The 21,863-nt window shown below is 51.4% G+C and overlaps 1 protein-coding gene across 7 annotated transcripts in view; it reads left to right on the plus strand.

The window, feature by feature from the left end:
- The window catches only part of COL4A4 (collagen type IV alpha 4 chain), a 139,748-nt gene that overhangs the window by 109,805 nt on the left and 8,080 nt on the right, over nucleotides 1-21,863 (plus strand). For all 7 annotated transcript variants that reach the window (XM_066232820.1, XM_066232819.1, XM_066232822.1 and 4 more), the window contains exons 38-47: nucleotides 3,099-3,170; nucleotides 4,244-4,372; nucleotides 4,467-4,580; nucleotides 5,550-5,705; nucleotides 8,048-8,155; nucleotides 9,243-9,251; nucleotides 12,146-12,271; nucleotides 18,244-18,360; nucleotides 20,397-20,585; nucleotides 21,303-21,589. In XM_066232820.1, the coding sequence (XP_066088917.1) occupies nucleotides 3,099-3,170; nucleotides 4,244-4,372; nucleotides 4,467-4,580; nucleotides 5,550-5,705; nucleotides 8,048-8,155; nucleotides 9,243-9,251; nucleotides 12,146-12,271; nucleotides 18,244-18,360; nucleotides 20,397-20,585; nucleotides 21,303-21,589 (1,307 nt within the window). The remainder of the gene's footprint in view (nucleotides 1-3,098; nucleotides 3,171-4,243; nucleotides 4,373-4,466; nucleotides 4,581-5,549; nucleotides 5,706-8,047; nucleotides 8,156-9,242; nucleotides 9,252-12,145; nucleotides 12,272-18,243; nucleotides 18,361-20,396; nucleotides 20,586-21,302; nucleotides 21,590-21,863) is intronic.

The raw sequence follows: 21,863 nt of genomic DNA on the forward strand, positions 1-21,863 counted from the left end.
CCAGGATCTGGACGTGTTGCCGTGACAACGGAGAGTTGGCAGAAACGGGGGCAGTGCACCCCCAGCCAAGTCCCTGAAGCCATCAATCTTGGCGGCTTAAGTGGAAGATCAAAATGCATAGAAATAACAAAGTAGTCCTAAAAATGTACGATCATTTCAGACTGATTGCAGTAAATATCCAGATCTGGCAGATGAGGACGGTCTGCGTGTTCTTTTGGTGCAAACTTGGAACACTGGCTCATAAATAGGCGAGAAGACTGGAAGAGAAATCAAGCCAGAACTGTGACGGGTGGTTAGGAAATAAGATCCTGAGGGAAAGTAGGGGTGCAGTCCCCCTTTTTGTTGGTGCAAGAGCATATGGGTCACTTGCATCAACCCAAGGTTTAGATTTTAAAATTAGAATGACTGTCATTTCAAGTACTGATACTAACCAAATAAAATGGAACCAACTAACTTCTGTCTCCTAAGGAGTCCACTGAGGGCTTGTTTTAATGAGTGGATAATAATTAGCACTTGAATTATTTTAATTTATTTTATTTTATTTATTCATTTTTAGAGAGGAGAGAGAGACAGAAAGGGAGAGAGAGGAGAAAGAGACAGAGAGAGAGAAGGGGGTAGGAGCTGGAAGCATCAACTCCCACATGTGCCTTGACCAGGCAAGCCCAGGGTTTCGAACCGGCGACCTCAGCATTTCCAGGTCGACGCTTTATCCACTGCGCCACTGAAATAATTCAGTCAGGCACTGAATTATTTATATATAAATGGATACCTCTAACTTCCCCAGATCTTGCTATAAATCTATCACAGACAGATGTGACATGGAATGGAAGGAGTAGTCCATTCGTTCCCTTTTATAGCTTCTTCTCCACTCCTTCGTTTCCTTGCCCCTCCACCTTCCACGTTTTCTCATTCCCTCATTCGTTCACTCGCTCACTCACTCGACAGATGCTTACTGAACATCTACTGTGTGTCAGGAGATATGCCAAGTGAGCACACAGGAAGATTAATAAGATCTGATTTGCACTCAATCAATTTACCCCAAATAAATCAGTGACCCAAAGACACGGTCGCTGTGCGGCATCAGCCTGCCACAGGGCGTCGGGGTGGGTCCAGGTAGGTGTCATGGCGGAGGGGATGGGCACTTTCTATGTGTTTAGTCCTAGAAGCCGAGGCTGTTATCACACATTCAGGAGATGTGACCCTAAGCTGAGTGAATGGCTGGTTGTGCACTGAGCGGTTTACAGCCTTGAATGAGAATGAACGGCTACTGGTTGGAAGAACCATTCATGAAAGAGGCAGGTTACCAGGCATGGCTTAGGGCTGAGGAGAAGATTCTTTCCCCAAATTATTCAAGGGGGGCAGGATGTGCGTGGAGCACATGGCAGCGGGCTCAGCGCCCGGGAATGTTCTGTACCCACTGGTTATCCTCTCTCCTTCCTCTCTCCTGCCTCTTCTTCCCTCTGTTCCATTCCTATAAAGCTATGCAGTTCTATATTCTAACAGAATATGCCATAGATTACAATACAAATATGTTATAAATATATAGACATATGCCTACATATTGATCAATCTAAAGATGTATAGTTGGCCAGAGTTCAGTGACAACTTAAGAAAAGTCAGGTTGGCAGATGTCCCCTTGGGGAACTATCCTGAGGTCTGACAGGAGACTCTGAAAGAAGATGAAGGCATTGATGACATCACCTCCAAGTGCAGAGAGTGTCTGCAGTGATCATCAAGAAATAAATTTCATGTCTGAAAAGAGGTGTCGGGATGAATCTCTGGCTCTGGCTGGTTGGCTCAGCGGTAGAGCTTTGGCCCAGCTTGTCGAAGTCCCAGGTTTGATTCCCAGTCAGGACACACAGGAGAAGCAACCATCTGCTTCTCCACTCTTCTCCCCTTCTCATCTCTCTCTCTCTCTCTCTCTCTCTCTCTCTCTCTCAACCATGGCTCGATTAGAGCAAGCTGGGCTCTGGTGGGTGCTGAGGATGGCTCAGTGACCTCCGCCCCTGGAAGAGCTCAGTTGCTGAGCAACGGAGCAACACCCCAGATGGGCAGAGCACCCCCCCCCAGTGGGCTTGCTGGGGAACCAAAGGCAGGGAGCATGCGAAAATGTGTCTGCCTCCCCTCCTCTCACTGGATTAAAAAAAAAAAAAAAAGAATGGTTTTCTGTGAAAGAAATGGTTGTAAAGGAAAAGCTGCAGCCAAACTTGACCTTTAGGCCTGTTCTGAGTAGCACAGTGCTTAAAAAAAAAACAAAAAATTAGGAAGGGCATGTACTCCACAGGCCGCACCTGTCCTTACTGTCTTACTGTGTCCACCTAACTAGTTCCTGCAGAAATTAGAATTTAAAGGCCATGGGGGAGTGGAAATATCCTGAACCTGGGGGTGGGAGGCCTGGGTTTACTCCCATTCGATCTCTTTCCTCATCTAAGATGGTTTTATTGCCATAAAATTGAAGTTCACTGCCCACACTGTGATCCAGTCATTCTAGACTGGGTTTGGTTAGAGGGACAGATGTCCCTGAAGTGGTCATCAACCCGTGGCAGCACTGTAACCCTAAAGACATGGATGTGTTAAGCAGTCTCAGGAGAAAATGACCATCACATGAATGTGTTAAGTCAGTGGTCCCCAACCTTTTTTGGGCCACAGACCGGTTTAATGTCAGAAAATATTTTCATGGACTGGCCTTTAGGGTGGGACGGATAAATGTATCATGTGACCGAGACAAGTGTCAAGAGTGAGTCTTAGACGGATGTTACAGAGGGAATCTGGTCATTTTTTAAAAATAAAACATCGTTCAGACTTAAATATAAATAAAATGGAAATAATGTAAGTTATTTATTCTTTCTCTGCGGACCGGTACCAAATGGCCCCATGGACTGGTACCGGTCCGCGGCCCGGGGGTTGGGGACCACTGTGTTAAATAACGACCGCTGGCGTGCCCTCAGCCTTGATATTGCTACGTGGACGGGGAGAGCTCCAGGAGCCTGTCCATCTCCGTCAGTGGGCCCTCCTCTGAGAGCCGCCTGCGGACTGTGGCCAGGGGAGGTCAAGGGCTGGTCCTGTCCTGAGGGTCACAGGCCTGTGATGTGTTGCAGGTCCTCCTGGGTTACCCGGCCTGAACGGCTTGCACGGTTTGAAGGGTCAGAAGGGAGCCAAAGGCGCTTCAGGTAAGAGGAAAGCTCTGAGCGAGATTCCGCTGCAATCAGCGGACCCCGGTAGGTAGTCCCTCCCTCCCACAACCTGGGCTGGGAGCGGAAGACACGGGCTTAGCTTCAAGGCAGGATACTGGAACTCTTTTCAGAGCTGAAGATGACTTACATAAAAAGGACACTCGAGAAAACCCGGTGTAAGAAGGATTATTTCTCTACTGAAAATACTCTGAATTATTGCTTAGGTGGAGCTGGTTTTCATCATGTGATGAACAAAGAAATAGTTGGGATTTTTTTCCTTTTTTGTATTGTTTTAAGCGTATGAATGCCAAGGGTAAACACGTGGGTCTAATTAGTACTTTCAGCGTCCCTCCAAAAGCCTGCTGCTAAAACAAATTACCTGATCAAGTTGCTGTTATTTTTGACATCACCAAAAGATGATTATCTACAACTGCATTTTGGCTGGGTCTGCTATTTTAATCTGTTGTGTTACTCTCAGAAAAGAACAGCTCACCGTCAGACGTGGCGGGTGGCAGCAGGCACGGAGATCTGAGGGGGGGGGGGAAGGGTTGAAGTGTGGGTCTGTTAGATTGGAGTCTGTTGAATCCTTACATGGTTTAGAAGGTCAAGAAGTAAAATCGGGGCCCCGAGGTTTCATTCGATGGCTGTTCTAAATAGTTTGATAAGATATGTGCCCCCTCCGAGAAAGCAGTGATGCTGTCTTTTCCATGTGAAAGTTTACAATAATTCTATTTACATCTGAGCTTCCGCCTTCCATTTCAAACCAGTTTATTCGTAATTATTTATCGTTGGATCTCATTTTTTTTTTCACCCTTTCCATTGTAGAGGATCATTATGGGTCAGTTTTTTGTTGTGGTTGTTGTTTTTTTAATCTGGAAAATAATTATAAAGTAAATCAGTCCTATGTTTGACCAAGGTGACGGCTCCTGAGAGAGTAAGTGGTGACCCAGGAAGGCATGCAGCCATTTGGGTCACCGCTGAAGCTGGGTGGGTCTCAGCAGAACCAGCGACTTCCAGGGCATGGCCCGACAACAGGGGACAGATACGCTAACGCTGTTTTCTACGTGAAGGTTTGAATGAGGCGGGCCCGCCTGGTCCAATGGGAAGGCCTGGGCTGAAAGGGGAGACAGGAGACCCCGGGAGCCCAGGAATTTCTCCTCCAGGCCCTTCTGGAGAAAAAGGCCCCCCAGGCCCTCCAGGTAAGGAATGGCAAGCTTTGCCTCTCTCTCTCAGCAATGGCATCAACATCTTCCAAACGCTCTGAGGCTCACATCTGAACCTGTCCGTCCTCAGGGAGACGTGGGCCCCCGGGTCCTGCGGGTGGCCCAGGAAGAGCTCCCAAGGCTGACCGTCCTGGCCCAGGTCCGCCTGGAGATCAAGGACCTCCTGGCCCCGATGGTCCGAGAGGTAGGGGAAAGTCCTGCTCCGGTCGGTGGTACCTCATTCCCTAGCTGCCGCCAGCTCTGGGGGGAGGCAGGACCGGGGAATGGCAGAGCAGAAGCACCAGAGCAGCCCCATTGTCTGGGCAGATGGGACGGTGGGAGGGTGGGCAGTGCTGGGCTGGCAGGACCGTTCCCAGGACCAGAGCTCAGGCCCCTCACTCTTCTGTCTCAACCCTGTCAGACCCCCTCTCCGTGAGCACGCATTCTGACTCAGAGCGAGCCCTTCCCAACGCCGGCTTGATGCTGAGTGTGAGGGTCCCGCGGTGGCTGGTGGGAAGAGACCTCATCCTGCCTGTGGGTCTCTAGCACCTCCCTTATCAACCTCTTCTGCGGGCCCAGGGTGACAGGACCCAGGTCTGGCATACACGCTGAGACAGTCTCTTCCTGTGCTGCTGATGTACATGTTGCTCCTCTCCTCACTTCGCAGGGACAGATTCTAGCAGGGCAACCCTTAACCAAATAGGCTTGGACCCGAGCTACACCCAGAGGCAGGGGAGGAACATGGCCCAGCGCAGTGTTTTGCTCGGTGCAGATCATCGTATTCCTCCTAACCCATAGAGACACACAAACCCGCCATCTTTCAATGTTTCACATTTTAGTCAAGGTGGGATTGCAATATTATGTAATTCTATTTTACGGCAAAAAGTAAATCATAAACTAATACTTCCATAAGAAATGGCTCGGAAGGAGGAGAAGGCGTTGCTTGAGTTCATTCCGTCTAACAGCTACTAACAGACTATTTACACCATTTCTCAGGCTCCATGAGACCCACTTCCTGTTTCATTTCTGACGCTATTGGTTTTCTTATTCTTCTAATTCCCTCCATACCTTGCTTGCAAACCATTCACTTACTTTTCTTAAGAAGTTCTTAGGCAGCCAGTACACACATTAGTCCTTGACTGAAACAATCCTTTTACCTCCTCCCTCTGGTCAGGACCGCCCGGGCCTCCAGGGCCCCCTGGGAGTGTTGACCTTCTGCGAGGGGACCCAGGTGACCGTGGTCTGCCAGGGCCTCCAGGGCCCCCGGGCCCACCGGGCCCTCCAGGACACAAAGGCATCGCAGGATATGATGGAAAAGATGGCCAGAAAGGTAGGAATGCCAGCAGCTTCATAAGTAGTATAGGAAGACCTTTGTTACCTTTCCCTAAGGGTCTGGGGTACTGGATCAATGTGAGCTAGTTCTTATTTTCTGTTGAATCAGTGGCTACATTTCGCAAATGTTCCATAGACTTCTAAAGTTTGGAACTGTTGGATGAGTAAGGAAAAAAAATACGAGTTCCTAAAAACATACTTGATTGAGTGAAAAAAGGATAAAAAGAAAAAAAGACAAGATTCACGGACACGGACAGCTGTGTGGTGATTGTGGGGTGGGGGAGGTGGAGGAAGGCAGAGGGCGGATACATGGTGATGGGCGGAGACTTGACCTGGGCGGTGAACACACAGATGTGTTACACAGAATTGGGCACCTGAAACCTGGACAGTCATGTGAACTAGCGTTACCCCGATGAATTCAAGTAACAACAAATAAAAACACACTTGATGATCTAAACCAGAACTGAACGTTAGAAATACCGTGCAAGTTACACGTGTAACTAAAAGATGGAGCAGCCACATTTAAAAAAGTAAACAGAAAAGTGAAGTTAACTTTCATATTTTTTAAATTTAACTTATTATATTCAAATATTATTTTAACGTGTAATCAATAATCATCATCAGTGAGACAGTCAGGGCTGGTTGTGCAAACCTACTTCCTCTCCCTAATAAGACAGTGCTGCTTCCCGCCTTTGAGGTCTGGTGTGTATTTTACACGGAGAGCACGAGCCGGTTTGGACCGGGCAGCTCCAGGAGTTCAGCAGACACGTGTGTCTAGTGGCTTCTGTGCGGACGTTCGGTTTCACTCTGCTGACTCTGCTCTGTTAGGTTCAGCAGGGAGTCTCCATCAAGGCTAAAATATTTACTTTAATTTTTTTTACCTAGATGCTAATATTTGGGGACATTAGTTTTTAGTCACCAGGATTTCAGAGAATTACTAGGTTTACAGAACCTTTTTAGTTGGAAAAGTATCCATAATGATTATCCATTTTAAATCCCTTGTGTCATCAAGAAGGAAGCTGGATACCAGAGAAGCAGATATTGAAGCTAAGCAGGAGCCCCATAACTAGTACCCCGCCTTACTTCTGAGCCAAATGCGAAATACGGCCAAAGATCCCGGCAGCGGGGAGATCACAGCCACCATGCGGCTGCCATGGCTACAGCGCTAATGACTTCCCGGGAGCTGGGCTGCACATGCGTGCACGGTGCACAGCGCCGCCTTACCTCTGTCAGCCCGAAACCCAGTTTTAGAGAGTGTAGCTTCTATCTGCAGGAATGTGGGCTTGCAATGGCACAGACATGCTAGTACCCGGTCACCCAGAGGAAGGAGCAGGGGACTGGCTCTACAACCTTGTTCCTCTCCCAATTAAGACTCCTCCCATGTTGCTCCTCTAGAGAATGAGCACACCTCCTCCGCACCTGGAAATGAACTTCAGGGTTGGGGAACCAGCACGGGTGTAAATAACACTGACCTACAAAAAGCATAGACAGAGAGCTAGGAATCTTGGCGGAATATCTAACCATGCTTCCAACCTCTCGTTCCAGTGGGCAGAGGGGCCAAACGAGGCAGCGTTCTCAGTTTACCTTTTTAGATTCTCACAGTGGGAGATAGTTGCCCTGTTTACACATTTATTAGGCACTGAATTTGTTCATAGTAGTGAACAAATTCAAACAGAGTCCCTACTCTCATTCAGTGGAAAGTTTCAGGGGGGGAAGGCTGACATGCCTGCCGCAAGGTCCATCGGTGTAAACTGCCACGTGTCCTAGGTGGAGGAACACCTTCTGCCAGAGCTTGTCGGGAAGCAGCCGGACGTGGGCTGGGATCCCAGGGAGGGCTTCCTGGCAGAGGCGAGGCTTGATCTGCACGCTGCCGAGTGAGCAGGACTCCGTGGACGGGGAAGAAGAGCAGAGACAGCGTGCTGCAGGGCACCGAATGGCTGGGGTGGCGGATGCTGGGGCTGAGAAAGGGCACGGCAGGGACCCAGGTCCGGGAGGCTGTCGTCCCAGACAGCGAAGTGTGTTCCCTCATCCTCCCTCCCCCTGCCGTCCTCCGAGGGTCTGCAGAGAAAGCTCAGGACTACAGGGCTTTTTGTTCTAATTTAGTGCTGTCGGGATCGTGGATCCATTATCCTGAGTCCGCTTGAAGGATTCTGGCATTTCCCTCAGGCAAGGCAGGTCTTCTGGGCTTTACAGAAACAAGTGAGAGGCGACCCCCAGTCCCGAGGCCACCTTCACCCTGAACATCGTTATCCTGAACTTCTGAACCCAGCCCCTCAAACTGCCATCGCCCAATCTTATCGCTCCATTCCATTGCCCATGAATTTCGTATGTTCCTTTTAGGACCAATGGGATTCCCGGGGCCACAGGGGCCACATGGACTTCCGGGGTCACCTGGAGAGAAGGGTTTACCTGGCCCTCGAGGCAGACAAGGGCCCCCTGGGCCTCCAGGTGAGCCCCTAATGCCCAATCATCTCCACCCAACAGCCCATACCTGGCACTTTTTTTAAACACTTACTCTGAAAGCCATCTTTGAGAAAGTAATTATTCCGAAATTACCATATATTCTTGTGAGTTCAGTCCTTTTGATAGAAAGGTTATATTTACTGCAGGCTGCACTACAAAGCCTCATGTTTGGTAAACTAATATTTATTATTAAAACAAGTAAGTTCAGACATTGGCGGTTGATTTTACATACACTGTTTCAAAGATGAATAAGCCTGTGTTCCCCCACACAAGAAGCAAAGGCTGATCTGATTATTGTCATGAGGCTTGTACCTTCAGTTCGCATCCCTGAATTCCCATTGATTTTGCTAGATGTTTTATTTAACGTTTTCTGGAAAGTACATTAATTCCTATGAAGTGGAGAGGCTATTTAATTTAAACCCCGCAGATGACACATTTTCATCACAGTGTCAAAATAAGCCACGGAACAGTTGAAAGGGCAAATAGACATGTATTTGAGATTGGCAGATGTATATCTTTCAAGATCCCAAATAAATATGATGGTCATGTGGTGTTAGTTCGGAATATCTTGCCACCTCCTAAATTAGCGCTCTGGTCCAAAGGCTAAGTAAACGGCACTGCTTTCTGATGGATCACAGACCAACATGACCGGGGGCTTGTATCCTGATTCATACGGTATTTCCTTTCTTTGCATAACCTAGACAACGTGGCAAATCAATGTGGAATTTTCCGAAGCCTTTCAAATGGACAGAATTTCTAAATCTATTAAATTAAGGCACCTTTGTCATAAAATACTCAAATTTTATACTGCACAGGAGGGGCTTTCATTTCAGGTTCTCCTAGACGTGAAAACCCCATTACTAAATCCTAACCGTTCCTGTCGGTAACGGTGGGTGGACTTCTTACGTCAACAAGATGGCGTCAGGCTGCTTGTCATTGATGCTGTCCTCAAATGATCATTTATGTTCTCAAATAGCCTATTTCACATTTGTCCTAATCCACGATTTGAAATCTCTTTCCACCCTGTGAAAATTGCTGCGTGGCCTCGCCCTTTGCCTCCGGACTGTTCCAGGTTCCAGAGGTAAGCAAACATCGCTATAAGTTGAAGAGCTCCCTCTAATTCTGCTGTCTAGCCATCTTTATGCTTCCACCCCCCTCCTCTTTTTCCCCCATGGCATTTGTGAGTTAAACTCTGTTACATTTGTATAACATTTTATGGGGTCCTGTAATTATATTAGGTTCTGATGCCTTTGCTGCCTCGTTAGAGAGCTAGAAACCCTGTGTTAGACTGTCCCAAGGCTGAGCATCATTACGGGCCGTCAAGACACTGTAGATACTCAGCTCACATAATTTCAATTCGGGCACGGGGTGTGAGGGCTCTCTGTCAAACACCACAGTACACACCCATGCAAGTTTCTTTCACAAGGTCCACAGTCTCAATGCATAGAACAGCCCTAAAATAAGCCGTATCAACGACATGAAAAGATGGGTCCTGAACCCCCATTAAGGGGCTGTGACCAGCCCTTCCTATGATACCAGAAGTCTGTTTTCAAGGAGATCTCACTGTGTGTTAAGATGGAAACGCCATTGCTCTCTTCTACTGAGCGTCCGTAAAATCCTCCACGATACAAACGCAACATATTATTTTTGTGTCTGGCTTTTTCATAGAGAAGGAAAAGAGTTTCTCAATAGCAGGAGAGAAAAGCTGTGAACACTGGCATTTCTTCCTTCCCGGCATCTGTTATTAACCCTGAAGGAAGTTGCCCTGAATACAGATGCCGGGCATTATCTGCGGGGCATGTGAAAGAGATGTCTTGTCCCCTTTCTTTCAGCGTCTGGTTTATTAAAAAGTAAAGAAAAGCAAAGTTAAAAATAAAATCCTGCTCTTTTCAATGTTGCTACTTAGAAAGGACAGTTGTATAGGAATGAGTTTTCACCTCGATGCTTGGACCGTCTCTCTGTGACTGGATGTATCGGCTCATTTGAAGATAACATCCGAGTCCTACATCTGCAGTACCAGCCGCGGGCCCGCCCTCTTTTCCTTCCTCTCTTCCTCCCCTCCATCTCCGTCCCGGGAACGACCACCATACAGAAGTCACCAGGTTACTCAGGGAGAGTAGGAGGTGGTCCCTTGAATTCCTCTGACGTGGCCCAGAGTGGGAGAGCCAGGTTTTACATGAAGCTGTCCGTACAGTGAAAACACATCCGAGCCTGAGTCGCTGTGGTTTCCTACAGTAAGGACTTCACAGGACGCTCAATTCCGGAGTCCTTATAGGGTTCAATAGTCCTTATTCGTTCTGCTCGGGCACACTGACCACGTTGTAGACTAAAACTCTGTGACCGTGACTGCGTTTCCTAGGATTTTCTTTCCTGCGACGCTGGAGTAGCAGCGGCCCATACACAGGCTGGTTGGGAGCGTTTCGTTGTAAAAGCACTGAACAAACACGGAGCCTAATCCGAGATAAAGTATTCAACGCCCGCTAGTTGTTACTATTGTTGCTTAGTGTTATTATTTTTTCTTCCTTGTGGATTGTTCGCAGGGTGACTGAATGAAGCTTTAGGGGGAAAAAAAAAGCCTTAACGATGGGAATGTAACCAAGAAGAAAAACATTTCAAAGCTTTAGTGCGGTGGTTCTCAAAGTGAGATCCCCAGGTCGGCATCCTCCCCACCCCCCCTCACCGGGAACGTCTTAGACATGCAAAAAATGGGGCCCACCCCAGACCTGCTGCTGGCTTCATACTCTGAACTCGAACACACTGGCCAGATGATTCTGACGTGCCGAAGTCAGAGCCACGGCCCCGCACGGTGCTTCTCAGTCCTGGCCTCCGCCAGAATCATCTGGAAAAGAAACTACTCGCAGGGGTCGTCAAACTTTTTATAAAAGCCGCCCACTTTTGCAGGCTGGTAGACCTGGTCCCTACCGCCCACTAGTGGGCGTTCCAGCTTTCATAATGGGCCAATCGCGGCGCTGTTTGGTTGCACGGTAGGGACCAGGTTGACCAGCACTGCAAAAGTGGGCGGTTTTTATAAAAAGTTTGACGACCCCTGACTGATGTCTGGGTCCCACCCCCAGAAACTTCTATTCAATAAGTCCCAGCACCCAGCTTTTGAAAAGCTCCCCACTGGGTTTACCGTCCACCCTGTCTGCGGAGCCTGCCTAGGCCACGGCCCGCATGCACGCAGGACAGGGGCATCAGGATGGCATAACTGCCCCGTATAGTTCCAGCGCGAACTCCAGGTCACCAGTCGTGCTGCAGCACCTCTCACCAACCCCAAGGTTCTCTTTCTCTGAGTGACGGGCACGAGGGAACCCCCCTGGCTACAGTGCACCGCAGCGATTTTCAACCTGTTTCCTCCCACGGCACACAGCCACTTATTACTAAAATCCCATGGCACACCAAAAACTAGATGTTTTCTGATCTGACAAAAAAAATGCATAATTTCAATTCATTCACACTGGGCAGCTGTTGTGTTGGCTGTGGTCATTTTTTTTTATTTGGCAATCTAAGCGAAAGAGGTCAGTACCCTAAGTAGTCAGGTATCGCGTTTTAAAATTTCTTATGGCGCACCAGTTGAAAGTCGCTGATGTAGAGTAATGAATTAGACATTGAGCTGAGCGTTAGGGACCCACCAGTACCTCCCCCAAAACCACCTGTGGCCCCCAAATGGGAAAGGTCCTGTGAAGATCACTAAATTATTGCTGATTCAACTGACCTTCACTGTATCATACTTCTTTTCTTTCCTCTGAGATCCCATTCACTTCATTATTCATTCAGTCAGTCCTTGATTCAAGAAAATGCTTTCCAGAAGTGGTTCATGCACCGAAGTGAACCAAGTCCCACCTTCACGGAGCTCAGATGGGGCCGTCGAACATTCTCAATAAGCGCAGTGTCAGAAGCACATCTCACTTGAGACATCAGGAGCTTACTCCTAAGCATTTGAATCCGTCGCTAAAGTGGTGATTCCGATTTCAGGTGAACCGGGGCCGCCTGCGGATCTGGATTCCTGCCCTCGAATCCCGGGACTTCCTGGGGTCCCCGGCCCAAGAGGACCGGAGGGAGCCGTGGGGCTCCCCGGAAAGAGGGGCCCTCCGGGAGCAGGTACGAGCCTGACACTGATTGGTTATTATTTGCATCATATACATATTCCTGAAACGCACATCTCAGTGTTCTGCTAGGTAGTTTGTTGTTGTTGTTATTGTTTTTTGTTTGTTTGTTTTGGGGTTTTTCTTTTTTTGAACCTAAACCCCTAGTGAGAATGAAGTAATGAAAATTTCCTTCCCCTTGCAAATTTGTTCTACATTTATCCAAAGGCTTAATCATGTACTAACTGAATCAGCATGTTCCTTTCACTTTTATGTTGAAATTCGACTTAAATCTTTTATACTCGGGCAGCTTTCGGACAAGAGGTTTTGAAACCTCTTAACAACATTGTACAGGCGCTATTCATAGTCATTAATAGCTGTCAACTTGATGTTGAATGGAAAACAACTGAATTAGGGCTCCCTGGAGCAGAAACGGCCTATAGGAAGGGCAACGGAGGTGGATGTATCCTTAGAGGAGGGGAAGGGAGGGACAAGGGAGGGTCATACTCAATTATAGCAATGACTGTGTTGCTCGTCTAAGTGCTTGGAGCATTGCTGACTCCATGTCAGGGTGGAAGGATCCTTATTTAAGTATTTAAACCAAACCATTCCTTTAAAATTAAGTGTCCTCCAAATCACTTCTCTTGTCATGTCTCCACTGCATTAGGTAAATCAAGAAGTGATTAGGGGAGTCCAGGACTGGTCACCTGGTGGCCCCTGGTCCTTTCAGACTCATTGGCAGTAACCCTGATTCTACAACACCTGTGCCCACGTTATCCCGGGAGGCCCAAGGCCATTCCCTTTCTCGTTCTCCCCACCGTCCAGCTGCAGTTTTAGCTCTTTTTGGTTTAGGGCCAAAGGAATTGGAAGTAGGAATTTTGCCCCACCTGTGTTTCTCGTGTTTCCCCAAACCCACGCCGCGAAGGGCCCCAGAAAGGTCCCCTCTGCTGGAGTCTGAGTCGTTCTTGGGTGGCGTCCAGAGCATGCCTGGAGCCTCCCTCGACGTAGTGTGGGGTTGTGGTGGAATTGTTGCACGGCGCCTGTGTTTGTGCACCAAGTTCATTGGGTGTTCCCTGGAGCAACTTTCTTCGACAGCCAGCGGCCCCCGGGTTTTGGCTCTCGGCGCATGGATACAGCTGTCAGGTGGGATAACTCATAAATTCAGCCTGATTTTAAAACCAAGCTGCCTTGCTGTGTATATATTCGCAGCATTGAGAGCTGGGTCCCTCCTCACCCTCAACACACACATACTTCAAAAAACCCCACAACTTTCAAGCGGAAGAGGTAGCCTACAACGGGGTGCTGCATATTCAGTGTTCAGTTTGAGAAGCATTTTTAGATTCCCTCTACTCTTCACAAAGGATGGACTCGGTGTGGGCAAAACAAATGCAGATAAGGGGTGTTCTTCTCCCCTCCAGGGCCTCACAAACTCAAGGCAGAAATGACCGGCAGACCGTCAATCACGCTGATACAGTGGGAGATTATGATTTGTGGGGTTTTTTGGGTTTTTTTGTTTGTTTGTTTTTTTGTATTTTTTTTTTCTGAAGCTGGAAACAGGGAGAGACAGACAGACTCCCACATGCACCCGACCGGGATCCACCCGGCACGCCCACCAGGGGCAAAGCTCTGTCCACCAGGGGGCGATGCTCTGCCCCTCCGGGGCGTCGCTCTGCAGCGACCAGTGCCACTCTAGCGCCTGGGGCAGAGGCCAAGGAGCCATCCCCAGCTCCCGGGCCATCTTTGCTCCAATGGAGCCTTGGCTGCGGGAGGGGAAGAGAGAGACAGAGAGGAAGGGGGGGGGGTGGAGAAGCAAATGGGCGCTTCTCCTATGTGTCCTGGCCAGGAATCGAACCCGGGTCCCCGCACGCCAGGCCAACGCTCTACCGCTGAGCCAACCGACCAGGGCCTGATTTGTGTTTTAAAGGAGTTTCGAGCGAAAGGCTTAGGAGAATGAGACAAGGAGCCGTGAGTCCCTGTGCCGAGGACTGCGGGACTGCTAAGACCCCGGCAAGAGCTGGAGTTTGAGCAGAGCCTTGAAGGAAAGATTGGGCTCAGAGGAACCAGAATTGTCCCACGGGGAGAAGGCAGGTGCACAGATGGGAACAGGTTGGCCTAATAACCTGGTAACAAAGAGCCATCTTCATCCTTGCCACTCAAAGTATGGTCACAGCCCCTCAACCTACTGAATTAGCACCTGCCTTTTAACACGATCCCCAGACTGTTGTCTACACATTCAAGCTGGAGAAACCCTGACTATATTATATGAATGCTGTCCTGAAAAGGAGTCAGCTAAGAGTGACACCTTCCCTAGAAACTCAATCCCAGCTGTAGGCTCAAGTCACCTAGAGGGACCTGAAAAAAATGCCAGAGCCTGGACCTCATCCCAGACCAATAAAATGCAGACAGAACAGAGCCTGTGTCGGTATTAAAAACAGTCCCCAAATGGCTGGAGCAGGCGGCCACGGCTGAGAGCCTCGGCTTCACCACAACTTCAGCTGGGACCAGAGGGGCGGCTGGGTTTGTCCATTGTGGTTGGTGGCTTTGGAAAATAACCAAAGAAAGTAACTGAGAAGAAAAAAAAATCCAGTGGGCAAATTCTGTACACTTTTCACTTAATAGTTATCTTAAGAACATACGTGACTCCCTTTCATAGATAGTGAGCTCGTGCAAGGGGGCCGGCAGTCTCTGCGGGCCCAGGTGTGCTCACCTGTCATCTCCCGTTCCTCCTGGCAGGGGCTCGGATGGGCTCACCAGCTGCAGGCAGGTGGCTACAGAAGGGCCTGCACTGGCTTCGTGTGCCCTCTCCTGGTTGAGGTTGCTGCGGGAGTGCCCCGAGGTCACAGTCAGGCCACAGAGTGGGATTATGTTAGAACAAAGTGCACAGTTCTTCCTGAGAAGCACGGGTCACAGCGAGGGCTGCCCTGCTCTCGGCCCAGTTCCCAGAGTCCTCTGTGCCCTACTGTGCACCCGCTCACAGCCAGGCTCTCCTTTGGGCCCCTCTTCCCTGGCATGTGTCCCCCCCCCCCCCCCCGCTGGCTCCTGCTATAAAGGTCCCCTCGTTTCCGTAGTTCCCTCTTCTTGTCTCTTCCCACTGGCCACCCTGGTAGCATTGGCCATACTGGCAGTGGCTAAAAAGTGACAGGTCTATTCTGAGGGTGTCAAGTGGCCCAGCTCTGACTGACGTGGGTCATCTGCAGGTAAGAAGGGCTGCACGTACCAGCCCCAAGGTGGCCCCTAGTCCCACCTTCACGTCAGGTCGTATCGTTGGCTTCCTCGCATTCTGTCTTCAACACCTTTCTCATCGCTCAGCTGATGAAAGCCGGCGCCTAACCACGTGCTGCTGCCGAGGGTGATCGAGGATAACACTTTTTTTTTTTTTTTTTTGTATTTTTCTGAAGCTGGAAACGGGGAGAGACAGACAGACTCCCGCATGCGCCCGACCGGGATCCACCCGGCACGCCCACCAGGGGCGCCGCTCTGCCCACCAGGGGGCGATGCTCTGCCCCTCCGGGGCGTCACTCAGCCACGACCAGAGCCACTCTAGCGCCTGGGGCAGAGGCCAAGGAGCCATCCCCAGTGCCCGGGCCATCTTTGCTCCAATGGAGCCTTGGCTGCGGGAGGGGAAGAGAGAGACAGAGAGGAAGGAGAGGGGGAGGGGTGGAGAAGCAAATGGGCGCTTCTCCTATGTGCCCTGGCTGGGAATCAAACCCGGGACCCCCACACACCAGGCCGATGCTCTACCGCTGAGCCAACCGGCCAGAGCCAGGATAACACTTCTGGCTCTTTCCTGCCCCAGCTAGCATGGGTGACAGTCCCACTAAGTGTCACTGTGTCTGTGAAGTGGCCTCCGCCACGGGAAGTCTCATGCTTTTCACACGTCTCTCTGATCTACAACTTCTTCCCGGGTGGCGCTCAGAGGCTGAGGCGCCCTAGATGAACACAGAGACAGTATCCGTTTTGGTCTGAACTGTTACTGTTTACTAGACATATGCCGTCCTGTCAAGGTGTGTTTATCTTCAAGTCAACACGTGACCCTCTCGGCGGGGGTGACCCCTCGAGCCCTGGCAGGTTCTGAGGTAGAGCTTTATTCTTTCAAACAAAGTCCCTGTAGTGGAAAGCTTGGGCACGCCACTCAGGTTAGCAAACCCCTTTCTTTCTGTCTTGCCTGACAATGTCTCTGTCTTCCCTCGAGGGGACAGAGCCTGCACGATGGCGTCTGGTGAGCGAGCCTTCTCCCAGGTCCACCACAATCTCACCCACGTCAGTCTCTCAGGGGGACACCTGCTGTCTCTTCTGCGATGAGCCCGGCCCCTGGCTTGTCAGCACGTGGGCTGCCCTACCCAGAAAGCTCCGTGGCCACTCTTTGGAACCCTCTTGTTGGGTGGGAGAGAGAAAAGAATGCTCTGAGCTCACTGCGGGGGCACAGGGTGGGGGGGGGAGGGTGGCGTGCTCCTTCCAAAATACCAGCTAAACTCATTGAAGCTGGAGGGAGGAGACATGGGGGCTCACAGACGGCTGCGAGGGGCTTCCTTTCGTGCATGCTGGGGACAAGCGTTAACACATCGCAGTCCAGGCACTCACAACATTCCAAGAGAGTTCGCTGGTGATTCAGGGTGAGAAGGCATGACGATAGCAGCCCCCATAGATAGGGTGTGCAGAGCGCCACACTGGATGTGTGTCACCCGCGGAGGGTGTGGAGCGGAGGCACCTGCTGGCTGTGGGGAGGGTTTGCGTGGGACACTCTCAGGCAGGCGATGCTAGAACTCATCTCAAAAGCGGTGAGGATTGGTGGGGCACACGTTTCAGATGGCTGAGAGAGGGAAGCCAAGTGACACGGCTGCCTGGTCACCGGGGTATGGCGATGCCCTGCTTGCAACCCTCAGGTGGCTCCCAATCCCTTGAAGATCAAGTTCAAGAGTGAAAAAGAGTAAAACTTAAGCGAGCCCTCGTGGACTCAGTGAGGTTGGTTTTAGGCTAATTTCTGGCAGAGCGAGAGAGCGAGCGAGAGAGAGAGCGAGAGCGAGAGAGAGAGAGAGAGAGAGGAGGCAGAGAAGGACAGAGGGAGAGACCGGGAGGGAAGCAGAGAGAGTGAGGGGGAGAGGAAAAGAGGAAGGGAGGCTAATAACTAGGGACTGGAAGCCCTGAGCGTCATTCAGGGCGTTAGGGCTATTGGCCAGAACCGGATCTGCTGCTCAACCAAACGGAACCGTGGCAAGGAATTGATGTCTTGGCCCAAAGTAAGCAAACATTTAGAGAACCCCTCGAGTACCAGTGTGGCTGCCGCCAAGTCCCCCAGCTTACGTCCCTCAAGAAATACACCTGAGGTCCGTGCCTAGTCGCAAAGCAGGGGCTGGTGGTGAGGTCATAGCCTCTGTCCTCAGCCTGCCTCAGCCCGTTTCCTGCCCGCAGGTGATTGGCTCCGAGGCCTTCCTGAGCCTCAGTCTCCCCACTGGGAGTCCGGCCCATGACAGTACCTAGTCATGTGGCCACTGTGAAAACTGAATTATATAATCCCCATAAAGGGACTGTCGTGGAACTTAGCACCTGTTATACACACTCAAAAACTTATTTTAAAAAACTGCTGTTCTTATTTTGCTCCGAATTTAACTTGACCCCCCAACTGAATCCTATTAGATTCCATTCATTCCTTCACTCAGGCTTCTAAAATATCATTATTAAGGATCATATTTAATGATAAAAGCCATAGGTGTTCAATGTAAAAAGAATGGTCAGATGAAATAGGCTATAAAGGACATGTGAAAACCTCTGAGCACCTCCCGGGTCCGGCTTCAGATGCCCATTACTGGCTCGTTGGCCTTAATTAGTTCGTGGCTTGACCTCTCAGAGCCGCGGTTACCCCAGCGCCCCGTGGGGGCAGTGCGAGTCCCACTGCAGGGCAAAATGAGCTGGGGAGCGCGGACGGAACAGGGTGCCCACGGGGCGGGCGTCCTGTGGTTCTGACCGCTGCCCTTGTGGACTCTTGTGCAGGGTGCAAAGGAGAGCCCGGGCTGGACGGCAGAAGGGGCAAGGATGGCTTCCCAGGGCCTCCGGGGCCTCCAGGACACAAAGGTGACATGGGAGACGCCGGCTGCCCCGGAGCGCCAGGTAAAGAGTGTCATTGTCACGTCTTTTTGCCTACGAGCAGGTCCGGGAGCTGTGTTCAAAATCCCCCCAGCCTCGTGAGCCACTCTCCAGACCAGGGGTCCCCAAACTACGGCCCGCGGGCCACATGCAGCCCCCTGAGGCCATTTATCCGGCCCCCGCCGCACTTCCGGAAGGGGCACCTCTTTCATTGGTGGTCAGTGAGAGGAGCACATTGACTATCTCATTAGCCAAAAGCAGGTCCATAGTTCCCATTGAAATACTGGTCAGTTTGTTGATTTAAATTTACTTGTTCTTTATTTTAAATATTGTATTTGTTCCTGTTTTGTTTTGTTTTTTTTTTACTTTAAAATAAGATATGTGCAGTGTGCATAGGGATTTGTTCATAGTTTTTTTTATAGTCCGGCTCTCCAATGGTCTGAGGGACAGTGAACTGGCCCCCTGTGTAAAAAGTTTGGGGACCCCTGCTCCAGACTGATCCCGTTAACAGCGCTTGCCTTAGATGCCAACTCCGCAGGGACGAGGGTGCCGGAAGCGAGAGCCAAACAGGCTGTCGCCCCCACGTTCTAACTGGTCCCTGTCATAGACACGAGTCAAGGTTCTGAGTCCGGGTCCCTGTTTTCCCAAACCACTATGTTTGCCTGTCAAAGGCTCAGCCATCGCAGCTGCTCACGTTTCCCAGGCGAGCCCGGGTCGACCACCTTCGAGAGGCTGTACGGAAGATTTGGGGGATGGGGGAGGGGGGAGTCTCACCCTCCACAGCTGGCCAAGTGCCCTGTCCTCTGGTTTCCTGAGTTCAGCTCATGGTACAGCCCTCGATATAACTTATATAGCCGGCAGGGCTCTGTCTTACACAGAATGTTTGGGAGTGGCCATTGTGTGAGGGGAGGGATAAGACCCATCAGAATAGAAATTTGAAGTACAGTGCACCAGGATACAGGGTGGGCACTGGGGACCTGACGACCCAGGGACACGGTCTCGGCTCAGGAGAGCGTCTGGCAATGCCAGCCTGGTAGTGAGAAGGGCGAGGAGGGCTGGGCGGGTCTGCGACCAGAAGGACCCCCCTCGGGAAGCCAGGGCTCGGGTTCCGCCTGCTGCCGCCAGGTGGAAATGCAGCCCCAGGCTCCCTGCGTTCTGCTTGCCAAGCCCAAGACCTCGGCCTGTGACATCCTGACGGGTCAGAGGAAACACAAGGGCAGGCCTGAGTCCACAGGCTGCCACTTTGTCACCTCGGGTGTACGGCGTCAACGGGGAGAGACTGCTGGTCCTCCAGAAACCAAGTTAAAACAAAACGAAACAAAACTTTTGGTTTTAAAATCAAACCTCACTTTTTTCCCCCCGTGACGATTAGAAAGAGGCCCGTCCCTGGAGGGCACCAAAAAAGAGAGGCCGGGCTCACATCCCGCCGACCGGATTACTTCCCACCTGCCAACAAGAATTCTAGAATCAGCCCTTCCTTCTACCCCTCCCCCACCCCATTACAGAAGACGAGATCCAAGCCAAACATGTGCCTCCCAAGCCCTTGTCCTTCTTAGAATAAAACTGACTCTGTGCTGGAACCACGAGACAGCTCGGGGCAGTGTGAGAGAGAACAAACAGCTTTGAGAATCACCTTCTTGGAGGGGCAGGTGCCCCGTACCGTCTGCGGCTGGAGGGTCACACGTGGGCTGTGTCATCACCCTGTTCTGCTCCTCTCTTCTGAGCTCCCCTCGCTTTCTAACATGTTCCACACTTGACCATTTTACTGTGCTTATTGCTGGTCATTTCCTCAAGTGGAATACAGCTGTAGGAGAGGAGGGCGTGCTGTTTTGTTTTTACGCTAATATCAGCCAGCCACCTGGGCATTGCTCGGAGTACATGCTTGCTGAACCAGCTGTTTGGGCAGATTGAGCCGGAGGGGGGCGGGGAGGGGGGTCCTCCTCCTCCTCCTCTCTCCGTTCCCAGGTGTTTGACAATGAAATGGAACAGAGGTGCTCAGAAATGTGTGTGGAGCTGAACCCCCTAACCAGCCTTCATTTCTGTTTCCTTCCTTCCTCCAGGCCCCCCTGGGCCCATCGGGGATCCTGGGCCCAAAGGGTTCGGCCCCGGGTACCTGAGCGGCGCCCTCCTGGTTCTCCACAGCCAGACGGATGGAGAGCCCACCTGCCCGGTGGGCATGCCCCGGCTCTGGACGGGCTACAGCCTGCTGTACCTGGAAGGGCAGGAGAGGGCGCACAACCAGGACCTCGGTACGTGGACGGCTCCCAGTCGCCCGCGGCCACGGCCGGAGAGGAAACCTTCGGGCTCACTTCACCAGTTCATCAAGGAGTGCTCATCATTGATGAGGGTTTTTCTTTTGATACTATCATGCTAATTCCCAGTGAGTTCTATTAAACCTGTGACCCTGTGAGAGCCAGACAGTCTCTCTTGGGCTACCATTATCATTATCCAGCTCCTTGTTAGTTAAAAAAAAAAAAAAGATGGTCGGTGAGATGTAACTCTGACATAAAATGCAGTTTTTACTCTCAAATGTCAATTGTCCACATGGAACTGGGGTGCTGACAGACCCTGGGGACCCCCTGGTGCGCGGTCACCAGCGCCGACTGCTGCCCCAGCCCGGTTTGTTTTACATCCCGGGCCTTGATGCTGAGAGTTGCCCCTGGTCACCCCCCAACAGCAGAGTGGGGAGCCCGACTGCAGGCCACGAGGTGAAGTGCTTGGTGCTGGCAGACACTGACTTCCCCAGAGAGTGGAGGTTGGGACGGTGGGCGCAGGAAGGAGCTGCTGACGGGGACGGTGGATGGTGCAGTGAGTTCTGTCACTGTGCTCACGGGGCCATGACCCCTCCCTGGGCTGTGAGTAAGACAGTCAAAGGCTGCAGCTCTACAGGTGGCGGCTCCGGACACGCCGCTGGGCACCCCGGGACAGGCTGCCCAACCCCACGTCCTCTCTCCTTCCTTCCCCAGGGCTGGCGGGCTCTTGCCTCCCCGTGTTCAGCACGCTGCCCTTTGCCTATTGCAACATCCACCAAGTGTGCCACTATGCCCGGAGGAACGACAGGTCCTACTGGCTGGCCGGCGCTGCGCCCCTGCCCATGAGGCCGCTGTCCGAGGAGGACGTCCGCCCGTACGTCAGCCGCTGCGCCGTGTGCGAGGCCCCGGCTCAGGCGGTGGCACTGCACAGCCAGGACCAGTCCGTGCCCCCGTGCCCGCGGGCCTGGCGGAGCCTCTGGATCGGGTACTCCTTCCTGATGGTGAGTCCCTGCGCGCTGGCCACTGGGTCGCATCCCCGCTGTCTGGACGGTCACCCCGGGGACTCCGTGCACGTGGACCACAGTAGGACGTGAGGTCAGCAAGGCCAGAACTACCCCCGGCCTGCTCAGATGCATAGCCTCCCTCCCCCCTCATTGTCAACAAGACTTTTATTCTAGTTGGGGGGGTTTAGGAGATGGCATTGACTCAGCCATCGGTGACGTGGTTTAATTACGTGCGCACACCCCCCTCACCTCCACATCTCTCATTCTGTCT

Source organism: Saccopteryx bilineata, chromosome 5 (genome assembly GCF_036850765.1).
Source record: "Saccopteryx bilineata isolate mSacBil1 chromosome 5, mSacBil1_pri_phased_curated, whole genome shotgun sequence".
NCBI classification, from domain to species: Eukaryota; Metazoa; Chordata; class Mammalia; order Chiroptera; family Emballonuridae; genus Saccopteryx; species Saccopteryx bilineata.